This window comes from Suillus paluster, assembly GCF_016628075.1.
Source record: "Suillus paluster strain FC165 chromosome Unknown EDB91scaffold_6, whole genome shotgun sequence".
Taxonomy (NCBI): domain Eukaryota; kingdom Fungi; phylum Basidiomycota; class Agaricomycetes; order Boletales; family Suillaceae; genus Suillus; species Suillus paluster.
In genome coordinates this window covers 275,042-287,966 of record NW_024537566.1, presented here as the reverse complement: position 1 = coordinate 287,966, position 12,925 = coordinate 275,042, and the positions used below count along the sequence as shown (strand labels likewise).

Below are 12,925 nucleotides of genomic sequence, written 5' to 3'. Positions count from 1 at the left end.
GGTCCGACATTGTCCGACGATAGGACGAATGGACTGCTTTGGTCCGCTTTGAGGGTCGGGGAGTAAGAGCTGCTAGCGGTGGGCTGACTAGGAGCGGAGCGGAGAAGACGGGGGTTGATGCGGAGGGTGGATAGGGGCAGGGGGAATGTTTTGGCAGAGGCGGAGAAGGCGGGGGATGATGCAGAGGGGCAAGGGAGAATATTGGATAGGGGCGAAGTATATGGGAGAGACTTAGAGCACAGCTCTAAGTCGGAGCGGAGGGTTGGAGGGTCAGAGGTGACAACAAGTTGAAACTTGTGTCCAGAGGGGGCAAGGTCCTACTGAGAATTCTCACAAGTAGTAACTGCGAGAAGACAAGTAATATTAAGACTAAGGAAAAATATCTAAGTACAGGATATGTTATATACTTCTATGTGAGGCAGTGATCAGGATAACTATGTAGTAAAGCTATGTACCAAGGATATAGTTTGTAAGTACTTTACATAGGCGAAGACATAAGTCGGAGCGGATATCAATATGTACGCGTCGGATCAGTGATCGGGCGGTAATAGGAATTACCGGTGATCTGGAAGTAAGAGTCTATGTACCAAAGGGGAAAGTGTATGTCTAAAAGGGGAAAGGGATCTAGTTGAATGGAGAGGTTTATGGAAGGGGACTGGTTGTGTGGTTGAGTGGAAGCGTAGGGCAGAATGTGGGTTTGTGATAGGACGGAGCGGAGGATGGATGGGGCGGAGGGGGTTGGAAAGCGGAGCGGATATCAGTATCAGAGCGGTTGGATCTGGTATATGACAACAGTGCTTGAAGCAGGAGATACAAGGACATCATCATTCAGTTCCTTGGGCATTGCTGAAGCAGAGAGATGCAGCAAAGATGAAAGGGCAACAGAATCTGGATGGCATCATCCAGAAACAACCGAGGATAAAAGAATTCTCACGAAGGAATGTATTGCATGCAGTTGCTGAGTTTGTTGTTTGTGATGACCAGGTAAGAGATAGTATTGACAGGAATATATAAGTGGCATTATAACTGATGGTTGATGATAGTCACTCATAGTGGCAAATAAAGTCACATTTCACAATTGCTTAGTAGTAATGTGACCAAGTGCCACCAAGCTTGATTTGCCTTCAATTTACGACATTATGACCTATGTACACAATTCATTTATTGACTTCTTTTCAAAGCTCAAGTCTGATGTCCAGGTACTATGTTTTCTTCTCTATAGTACACTGGCGACTCCTTGCTGACATACATAAATATATAGAACCCACTAGCAGATGTGTTTCAACCACCACTGACCTTTGGTCTGTTGACCAGACCAAAGTGGAGTTTTTTGGACTGACCACCCATTGGATCGAAGCGGACTCAACATGGACACTTCATTCTCATGTCATTGCTTTCAAAGGCATCTCTGGCATGCACTCTGGGGATAATCTGGGTCGCTATTTTGTTGGATTATGTGAACAAGCTGGAATCATTTCAGGACGGTCATCTAAGGTACATTCTAGCATTCCATTTTTTGAGTTAGCTTATTTCAACTCTCAATAGCTTTTCTGTGTTACCACTGATAATACCAGTAACAACAATACAACCTGTGACAAGATCAAGCGCATTCTTCACCACTGCCAGATCTACTCTTTCAATAGCAATCAACACCACCTCCCATGCCTTGCGCATGTCATCAACCTTGCTGTTGTGGCCCTCATGTCGTCAATCACAAAGATCGCCAATGTAGTGACTACAACGGCCATATGAGAATTTGATCCTACACTGCCTAACAATTGTATCCTTGGGGACTCACTGGATGTCATTGCTGCTGTGCAAACCCTCGCCATCAAGGTATATCGTCATGTTCATTCTATTCCAATGATTCTAAATGTACATTGCAGATACAATGCTCTGGTCAACACATTGAGTACTTTGAAACACTTCAATGCAACTGTGGTGTCACTCAAGATCCCACCTCACAGTAACATCCGGTGGGGAATTGCTGAGGGTATGCTAGGTCGAGCATACGAGCTTTGCCAGGTGTGTGGCAATGTGCTTTTTACATGTTTACCAGTGCGCTGACTTCATATATAGTCCATCAATATGTTTGTGAAGTCAGCAGATGAGCTTTTTGGGCCGATAACTACTATTTGGCATCCTGGAAGTCCTGCAAAGCACATTCCATGGACAGCATTCACAATTGGGCCCGTGGATTGGGAACACGTTAATACTACTAGGAACATCATTTCTGATGCCAACAACATTCAACAGTATTTCTCCTTGGAACTACAACCTACCCTCTGGCAAGCAATCATGGTCGTTGAGGAGCTGCAGACTGCATGGGAAGCCAAGTGTGATGATCTAAAGTATGCTCTCTTCAAGCCAGCAATCGAGGGAGGACTGGACAAGGTCAACAAGTACTATAGAAGGTTCGATGAAAAACCAATTTATGTCCTGGCCCTTGGTACATTAGTTCATCCCTGCTCTATTGATATTGCTAATATATTCTATAGTCCTGCATCCATATTATAAACTTGACTACATCAAGATGCCCTGGGGAGGTCCCAAGGAGCATGAACTTGAACGCGCTGCTGGTAACCTGAATGCTGTAAACTGGCACAATGAAGCGCTGAAGATCATAGAGAAGACAATGCAAGATTATTCAAAATGCGTGCCCACAGGTGCCACCACTTGCTCCTCGTCTCCCAGCCAATATGCTTGCCTCTACTGAAATACTAGAGCCCGAGTTTGATTGTCACCAACACACACTAGTCGAAGAAGCTGCCTGTCAACAATGTTCTGGATGGGCTGCTGAGTTGCGGCAGTATCTAAATGATGTCCCTGATGATGTCTCAAAGGACAGTGACATCATTCAGTGGTGGTCAGTAGGTCATTCTTTCATTTCAATTTGGATCTCATTGTTAATATAGTTAATCAGAATCACGCATCTAACTTTCCAATACTTGCCAAGATCACTATGGATGTTTGTGCAGTGCTAGCATCTTCTGTACCCTGTGAACGGCTGTTCTCAGCGGGTGCAGAGACTGCCACTGATCGCCACTCTTGTTTAGGTTCTGACTGATTTGAACAGCTGCAGGTCATGAAGTTCACTTGGTAGAAATCTGTTGTTGATTGTGCTGCTTCCAAGTCATCAAGCACCGAAGAGGTCTTACTCACTGACTTCACAGAACTCCTTCACCTGGATGATGAAGCAGGGGAGTGGGAGTATGAAGAAGATGAGGTGTTTGCTGGATCATACTAGTAGCTTGAATATGTTTGCCATACCATGTAGTTTGACCATTGGATATGCAACTGGTTGCATCGTAGACCGGTTGCAACCGGTTTTTGAGCGGTTCATTAGCTGTGCCCAAATGAAGCAACTGGCAACCGGACCTGTAAAGATCAACATACAACTGCAACTGTGGTCCGGTTCAAAAAAGTTGCGGTCCAGTCCAGTTGCCAGTCTTTTTCCAGTCCAGCAACTGGACTTTCAAACACTACACTAGACCGACACCCCTTGTGAGTGTCTAGCACAGAACCAACTGAGTTCATAACATAAGATTCAAGTTTCTACCCCAAATGCCTCTCCATTGTGAGAGCATACTACTGATCAAAAGAAGCATCGAGAGTACCTCAAAATCCCTGGGAAAGAGCTCCCACACCATTGGATACATCATCCACATTGGAAGACACTAAATCAGACTATGAAGATTTTCACCCACTCCCTCCATGTACCCACAGACCTCCACCTAGACCATTTCCCCTGCTCATCCACCTAGCCATGTCTGGATCTACTCCCGCCACCACTGTCAAACCACCTTTAGAAATAAGGATCGGTACCCCTACCGAATTTACAGGAGATAGAAAGGATTCAGGATGCTGGTTATGATCCATAACTGCATACCTAGATGTCAACAACAAAATCTGTGACAACGACAAGAAGAAAATTGTCTTCACCCTGTCCTACATGACTAAAGGCACTGCTGCCACTTGGGCAGACAACTTCATGGAAAGTGCTCAAGACCCAACCAGAAAAGGATACAGAAGCAACACCAACTTCGTCATAGCATTCAAAAAAGTGTTTGAAGAAGTAGACTCTGTAGGAGCAGCCCTCACCAAATTATGAAACCTCCACCAAACTCATTCCCCTCGGCGAATACCTCACCTCATTCAGGCAGCTCACCACAAGAGGAGGCATTACAGATAACAGAGCACTTCACCAGTTCTTTTTAGATGGGTTGGACAAGAAACTCCGATGGAGACTCCTCATCAATGGAAGCGACATCAAAACATTTGAGAAGCTCTCAGCAAAAGTGGTGGATTTGGACAATAACCACCAACAATTGTTGGCCATCACCATGAGAGAGGGACAAAACAACAGTGGGTTCCAACAAAAGAGAAACAATGGGAACCCGAGATACATTCCTCCCAAGAGGGAAACCAGAGACCCCAATGCAATGGATGTTGACCGAATAGGAGAAGAAGAAAGGCAGAAATGCTTCAGAGAAGGACTCTGCTTCACTTGCAAGAAAGCAGGACACAGGGCTAATGACCCCAAATTCCACCCCAAGAAAGGAGCATTGAAAGGAAGGCAAACCATGCCTGAGAAGGAGGAACAGGTACAGTCTGGGTTAAACCAGCTCAATGATGAAGATGACGACGAAGCCATGACCGTAGCCAAAGCCCAGGTCAGAAACGCCCCTGTAGGCAGAAGTATGGATTTTGAAATTGAAGGACTGTCACAATGTCAGCCCCTTCCATCTGTGTACTATATACCAATGCTGTTGGAAAAACCAACGAATTCCGGATCCCCATCACACTTTTTTCCACAAAGTATGCAAAAACCATCGCCACCACTGCCATAATTGACTCAGGTGTGGGAGGATCGTTTATCGACCACCTCTTTGTCAGAAAGAACCAGATTGGGACCCATCCCCTCACTGAACCATTCCATATATGAACTGTTGATGGAAGTACTTCCACATCAGGAAAAGCAACTCACTACTGCATTCTCGCAGTCAAAATCGACCAATGCTGCATGCTTGGAAAATTCAACATCACAAAACTCTCTGCCCACAACAACATCCTCCTTGGAAAACCCTGGCTCTCTGCCATGCAACCAGATATCAACTGGAGGAAAGATACCATCACACTCACCAGGACAAAATGATCACTCAAAATTGAAGAAATGATCAATGATGAAAGAAAATCTAATGGGGTAAAACCCTATGAATTCCCTCCACTCAGGAAAACTGTGATTACTGAAGAAACAACAGAAGATTTTGCACCATTAAAGAAACTACCCATTGGATCGAAATATGCCCTAGAAGAAATAGCGGAGAAATGACGAAGAAAGAAGAAGACAGCAAAAGAAAGAAACACCAAACAACCTGACCCGATATTCAATAACTACGAAGATACTTGGATCAGAAGAACAGATCTTGCTGAACTGGTCACCGATGTCTCCACCTACCAGCTGGAAGATGATGAAGTCCTAGTTGAATATTCTTCCGATGGTACAACTATATGGATGATCGAAAACCTAGACACTGATTCCTCACTGGTATGGGATGGAACATCCAACCAAGAGATCAAAAGACTTGGTAGGCCAACACCCTTACAAAATGTGTGGGTCCTCACCCAGTCTTTAAACAAACAACTCAAGGAAACCAGGAAAACCAGCAACAAAGCCTAGGAATTCACCATGAAAGACATACAAGAAAAAATCAAGAAAACTTTTGAAGAACTTGTTCCTGAGTACCTTCACGAATTCTGCAATATTTTCGCCAAAGATGGGCTGAACCAACTTCCTCCAAGCTGACACCTTGTAGACCACTGGATTGAAACGAAACCAGGATTTATACCAAAATCCACCAGAATGTACCCGCTTTCCCCAAAAGAAACCAATGCAGTAAAAGCCTTTCTTGACAAACATCTCACCAACGACTTTATTCAACCATCTACATCGCCACAGTCAAGTGGATTCTTCTTCATCAGAAAGAAAGGAGGAACCCTTTGCCCTTGCCAGGACTACCGTTACCTCAATGAATGGACAGTGAAGAACACCTACCCACTCCCATTAATTCCCCCTCTTATCGTGAAACTCAAAGATGCCAAATACTTCATGAAGATGGATATTAGATCTGGATACAACAATATCCTAATCCACCCTGATGATAGATGGAAAGCAGTGTTCTCCATGTTGTTTGGTCTGTTCGAACCAAAAGTCATGTTTTTTGGATTGTGCAATTCGCCTGCAACATTCCAAGCATACATGAACGAGATGTTCAAAAAGGAGATTGAAGCCAGATGGCTTATTGTCTACATGGATAACATCCTTATTTTCTCGAAAACATTAGAAGAAAACCAGGAACAAACAAAGATTATACTCCAAAAGTTGCATACTGAGACATTCTTCCTCAAGCCCAAGAAATGTACCTTTGACGCCCAAGAAGTTGAATACCTCAGCATGATTATCTGCCCAGGAAAAGTCACGATGGATACAGCCAAGCTCGAGGGCATCAGCAAGTGGCAGACACCAACCACCGTTAAGGAAGTATGCTCATTCCTCAGCTTCTGCAACTTCTACAGACACTTCATCACTCACTACTCAGACATTGCATGCCCCATGATTGATCTCACAAAAAAGGACCAACCCTTCTTATGGACAGAGCTATGTGACAAGGCCTTTGACAAGCTCAAACAGAGTTTCCTCACTGAACAAGTACTGCAAAACCCTGATGCAACCAGACAATTTGCCCTCGCCACTGACACATCCCTATTTGCCACTGGAGCAGTCCTGCTGCAAACCAATGAGAACAGTGCCTATCACCCTTGCAGGTACCTTTCCCAATCATTCAATGCCACTGAGTGTAATTATCAGATCTATGACCGCAAATTATTAGCCGTCATCTGCACACTCAAAAGTTGGCATCATTTCCTTGAAGGAAATCCCCACCCAGTTGTCATCTTTACTGACCACAAAAACCTTTTCTATTTCCGCTCTGCACAACAACTGATGCACTGTCAAGCCCAGTGGCAACTTACACTTGGAGAGTTCAATCTTGCCTTCCACCATGTCCCTGGTGCGAAACTCACTGCCCTGGACGCTCTTTCCTGATGACAAGACCATGTTGTTGGTGATCCTGACAACACCAATGTCACACTCCTCCCCAACTCCATCTTTGTATGTCTTGTCAACAGCGTACTCATGCACCAGTTTAAAACCCTCACGAAGGATGTGCCAGATTCTACCATCCAGACCGCCCTACAGGCCCTTAGTGGCATCTGTGCTCCACCTATCAAGTCCACCCTCTCTGATTGGGCATTCACTGATGGTGTGTTATTTTACAAAGATCGTGCCTACATCCCCACAGATCTTCGACAAAAAGTCCTCACTCTCCATCACAACCATCTTACAGCGGGTCACCCTGGTCACACTATCACAGAATGGAACATCAAGAAATCCTACTGGTGGCCTGGCATGGGCATCTACATTTGTAACTACGTCACCGGCTGTGCTATCTGTCAGCAAATGAAGGCCAACACTCACCCAGTCACACCCCCTCTCATGCCCATCCCCTCTGTTGCTACCCACCCCTTTGAGCAGGTCTCAGTCAACCTCATCACTGACCTTCCCCCATTGCATGGCTTCAATTCCATCATGGTTGTGGTTGACCATGGCCTAATGAAGGGGGCAATTCTTTATCCTTGCAAGAAAACCATCACCGCAGAAGGAGTCACACACCTTTTCTTCAAAAAAGTATTCACATGCTTTGGCCTCTATGACAAAATCATATCGGACCAAGGACCACAATTTGCCTCTAAATTTGCCAAAGAACTAGGATGAATCCTTGACTACCAAGTAGCCCTCTCTACAGCTTATCACCCACAGACAGATGGACAGATGGAAAGACTCAATCAAGAGCTGGAAACATACCTTAGAATTTACTGCCGAACAACTCCTACAGAATGGTCACAACACTTACCAATGGCTGAATTTGTCCACAACTCCAGAAATCACTCTGCTAGGAACACGTCACCATTCACCCTGATGATGGGATATGAGCCAAAAAGCCTACCCCAAGCATTCCCCAAAACATTGGTACCAGCCATAGAAGAACGACTGAAACACCTCAGAAAGATCCAGGAAGAAGTGCTGGCTTGCCATGCTCTTTCCCAACAATGAATGGGAGAAAGAATGCAGGGAAGAAAGTATACCCCATGGAAGAAAGGGGACAAGGTCTGGTTATCCACAGCCCATCTATTAACAAAACTCCCATCGAAGAAACTTGCACCCAAATGATACGGACCGTTCATTGTGGAAGAAATCTTATCACCTATCACATTTAAAATCAAACTCCCGGAAACCTGGAGAGTTCACTCCACATTCCACGCTTCTGAACCATCCACCTATCATGAAACAGAAGTCCATGGTCCAAACTATGAAGAACCACCTCCTGACATAATCAATGGAGAAGAAGAATATGAAATAGAAGCAATACTCGCCCACAAAGGAACAGGTAACCACCACAGATACCTCGTATCATGGAAAGGATACCCTGAGTTGGATAACTCTTGGCAATCCGAGTTGGACCTAACTAATTCCTCCGAAATTCTCAAAAATGATAAAAGAAGACTTGCCAACAGAGGAGCAAAAAGATTAACCTTGTAAAAGAAACCCCTCATGAACAACATGTCTAACTTGTCCAACGACTCAAACTTCTTCGCATCCCACCCCCATCTTGCACCCATGGAAGAAGACAAAGCTGTATGGGAGGCACTCATCCTAGACAGTTGCTACACAATAGAAATCGACAATCTCATCATTGCCCAAAATGACCCTATCCTTTTTGAACTCATTGCAGCATTCAGAACAGCAGACACGCCAACTGCCTGCATCATCAACATGCAATAATGCAAATGTGGGACATTCGGGACAGTATCCCTATGCTACATGCAGAACAAAATCAAAACCACTGTAATGAAACTCCTAGCCACGAAGAAATTCGGCAGACTAGTTGACAAAATCAACAATGGCAAATTCGCTGCACAACCCACACCTAGTGTTTGAAAGTCCAGTTGCACAACCTGAAAAAGACTGCAACTGGACTGGACTTTAGGCAGGTTGCAACCAGACACAGGTTGTGGTTGCCTCCATTGGAAAATATGGACTGGACCGCTAAAAACCGGTTGCAACCGGTCCTACATGTAGAGCTCAATTAGGCGATAATTCAGTCTTTTGTACATCTCAAACAGATAAAAACTGAGGGAGATATGATTATTACAAGAAAATGCTGCCCAACTCACTTAAAAATGTATCAAAAGGCTTATATCTTAACCAAATGGTAACATTATGACAAGATATGACCTACTATTACCTACTATACACTAGTACTACAACTTTTATTGACACTTGCAAGCATAAAAATGACTTTGTTGAAAGTTTCATATTGTGCTGACCTGGTCTGAGTTGATTGGGTGGAATAATTTTGTAATGCTCATAACTCACTCAGTTTTCATCAGATCAGGACATATAAGAGATGGAAATCATCAGGTGATCAAGCTCTACATTCATAGGGCAACTGGTTGTGCGTAGGACCGGTTGCAACCGGTTTTTAGCGGTCTGGTGTGGGTACAACAAGTGCAGTGGAGAGAAATTGATCGACTACACAGTTGGGTCTTTGCTTCCTGCTGCCTCACTTGAGAACAAGCACGTTCGACCCTAAAGGGGATTGCTACTGGGGAGTGCTAATCTCTGTCTAAGCGACCCTATTCAACCCTACCAGCAAGTAGGATGAGGATCCGCAAAAATGCGGAACAAGCAGAACTCGCGCGGAACAAGCAGAACCCAAGCAGAACCCAAGCAGAACCCAAGCAGAACTCAAGCGGAATGGAAAGGAATGAAACAGAACTCAAACGGATAAAGCGCGGAACATACTGATTCGTCAGAACTCGCAGGCAAAGTTGAAGGAAGTATATCACGAGGTTAGATTGATAGTGGGCATAAGTCAAAGCGGTCCTCTAGTAAAGTGAAGGGAAAGTGGGAAGGTAAAAGATGGGATTTGATCAAAAAACACCCAAGCCCTGAGTACCACTACTTAAAGGGAAGATTATTTTCAAGGAACACTGAGGTACAGGTAGTAAGTCTCTCAGGAAGCGGAAGTGAAGGCAGGCAATGCACATGGGCGCAATACTCCGAAATAGGGGTTTGTGCCATAAGGGCATGTGTCAATTTGATCCGGATAACGTTAGGAACAACCGGAAGAGAGATACAGCATACCAATGGACCTAGAAGGATGGGGACAGGACATGCGAAGGTTGTCCGATGATGCACGGGAATATTAAATAGTGCGGGCGGGTTCTGAAGGATGCGTGGGAATGCGGAACCCATCGGACGATGCGCGGGAAACGCGGAACATGCGGAATACACGGAACTGATGTGAGACAATGCGGAAAGGATGGGGTTTTACACCTACAGTGGGGGAATTCCCCACACCGGTCCTTTTTTTTTTTGATTTCTTGAAACAAAAAGACCAGTTGCAGTCCGGTTGCTTCCAAATATGGTAAAAACCCGGACCAGACCAGACTTTCAATCACTACCCACACTGTCCCCTATCCAACCAAACCTGCTTGACAATGAAAACATTGAACTAGTCCTACCATTCATACCTACCGAAACCCCTGCTGAAGAAAATGTACCAAACCCTGTAACACCTGTCACCAAAAATATCACTGCCCCCATCACTAAAGAAAGTGAGTACGAAGGAGACTTCTTAGAAGTAGAAGGAACCACTACACCATCCATCATGCATTACTCCCCACCACCTACTCCGAAAACCCCTGAATGCAGACTGTTACCCATCCCTGAACCAACTGGCCACACCATCTCCCCCAGTAAACAAGCCTGTCATAACAGGGGAAGTACCATCCTCCTCTCACTTGGATTACCGCTGTCAGTCAAATACACCCCTATCTATCACGGTATCACACCTGATCCCCTAAACAGGGGAGCCAGAAGACATTATCACCACCATGGCAGATCATATTCACCACGCCCAATCTGAAGCCACCAAGACCGAGCAAACCCATCCCGCTAACTTTGTATGCTGCTGCTGCAGGAACTATGGTCATAAGCACCACTGCTGTTCTCAATACTTTTGTCGCATTTGCGGCGTCTTTGCCCTGGGGCACTTCACCTCATACTGCCCACGTCTTAATGGACAAAACATCCTCCATTGTGGTTGTTCTGACCCCAACTTCCATAAACAACTCTCTCATCTTGAACATCTTTATGATGCATGACAAGGTCAACCCCCCAACCTTGATGATGAAGATGATAAACAACTTGAAGTCAATGACATGGAAGGTCTAGACATCGATGATGTCTACCTGGATGACACACACCTTGACACTTGAAGCCAGGTGACTTCAAACTTAGAATGGGAGGTGATGTTACAGGGACTTTACAGACCTTACATATACATCTTCAATACCGCTTATTCTTTTCTTCCTATCATTGTTATGACCAGTGTTCACTGAATGTTAAAGGCAAGCACACAACCACTAGGACTTGGTCACAGATGATGATAAGGCAAGATAGGATTGAGCATGAACGTCTAGGCCTACTACAAGTGTAGCAAATGAAGAGGTTAAGTCTAAGGAGTACTTACGCTAACTAACCTACTTATATACATAACATTGAATAGGAGATATCTGAGTATGAAACAAATCAGCCAATGAGAAAAGAGTCGTACAATGACTGTGGATAATGCAGCATGACATCATGATATATAAGCAATGAGTCAGATGGTGACTAAATAGAAACCCAAGATCCAACTAGTATCTCTTCTGGAAGCGAGATTGTTCTAGCCCGTGGAGTAGGGGAGCCAATCAGAGAAACAATGGGTGATATGTGAAGAGGTGAAACTGTGACAGGAGAAGTCACATGACTGGTTCAGGAACTAGAAGTAACTGGTGGAAAACCAAGAAATGAAAAATGATTTGTATTGGGAATTTATGATAATCATCCATATGCACTATCTGTTGGCAAAGCGACCTTCATCAAAGCCATTCCCCCGGCTTATCTGTCCTTATCATTCCTACTCTGCTTATCTGGCTTATCCATTATCTCTGACTCACACACCCCATGCCCTTACCGTTCAACCGGTACATCTATGTTCCCTATATAAACAGTTACATACTCTGTAGTAGTCCTTTACTTGAATCTACTCAGTATCACTCCTAAAGCCTCAGGACAGAGGGATAGCACAACAGCTAGATAGTAAGTATATCACTTCTATCATCTTACTCTTAATTCTACTAGGACATCCAAAAGTAGCCATTTATTGAAAGACAACTTGTCGCACTAGACCAACACCCCTTGCAAGTGTCTAGCATGGAACCAACTGAGTTCATAACATATGCAAGTAAGGGCCTCAACCCTTACTCAGACTTAGCGCAGGCAAGCTCCTTGCTGGGCTAGCGCTGAAGGCCATGCTTTGAACACCCCTTGCTGGGTTTAGCGCCACTAGATCTCATCCAAGAGGTTTCACACAACAGTATCGCAGTCAGGGCACGAAGCAAGGTTGAATGTGTTTCCCAAAAGGAGGCACAGGACTTAGCAACAAGGCAACATGCCGAAGGAGGACACTGGGGTCAGGACGCTATCAAGATTGCGTTAATGGACCAGATATACAGCCCGAAGTTAGATGTCTCTATCATGGCAGCAATAGGCGACTGCAGCAAGTGTAAGAACTTTGGTGCGCCGCATCTTCATTCCTTGCTAGAGCCAATAACACATCAACACCCATTCAAGCTTCTGGTAAGTGATTACCTCACCTTACCCAAAGCTAGAGGATGCAACATGCTAAGGGTGTATTTGGACACCTTTTTGCAACACATATGGGCGTTCAAGTACAAGTCCATGGGGACAGCAAAG

General features: G+C 44.7%; 1 protein-coding gene across 1 annotated transcript; it reads left to right on the top strand.

Moving 5' to 3' along the window:
• Nucleotides 1-2,088: 2,088 nt before the first annotated feature.
• EDB91DRAFT_1046061 (uncharacterized protein) lies at nucleotides 2,089-2,716 on the top strand (the record flags this gene model as incomplete). Its single annotated transcript, XM_041313231.1, has 2 exons — nucleotides 2,089-2,449; nucleotides 2,499-2,716. The coding sequence occupies 2 exons, from the start codon at nucleotides 2,089-2,091 to the stop codon at nucleotides 2,714-2,716; spliced, it is 579 nt and encodes a 192-aa protein (XP_041181699.1).
• Between the last annotated feature and the right edge of the window lie 10,209 nt (nucleotides 2,717-12,925).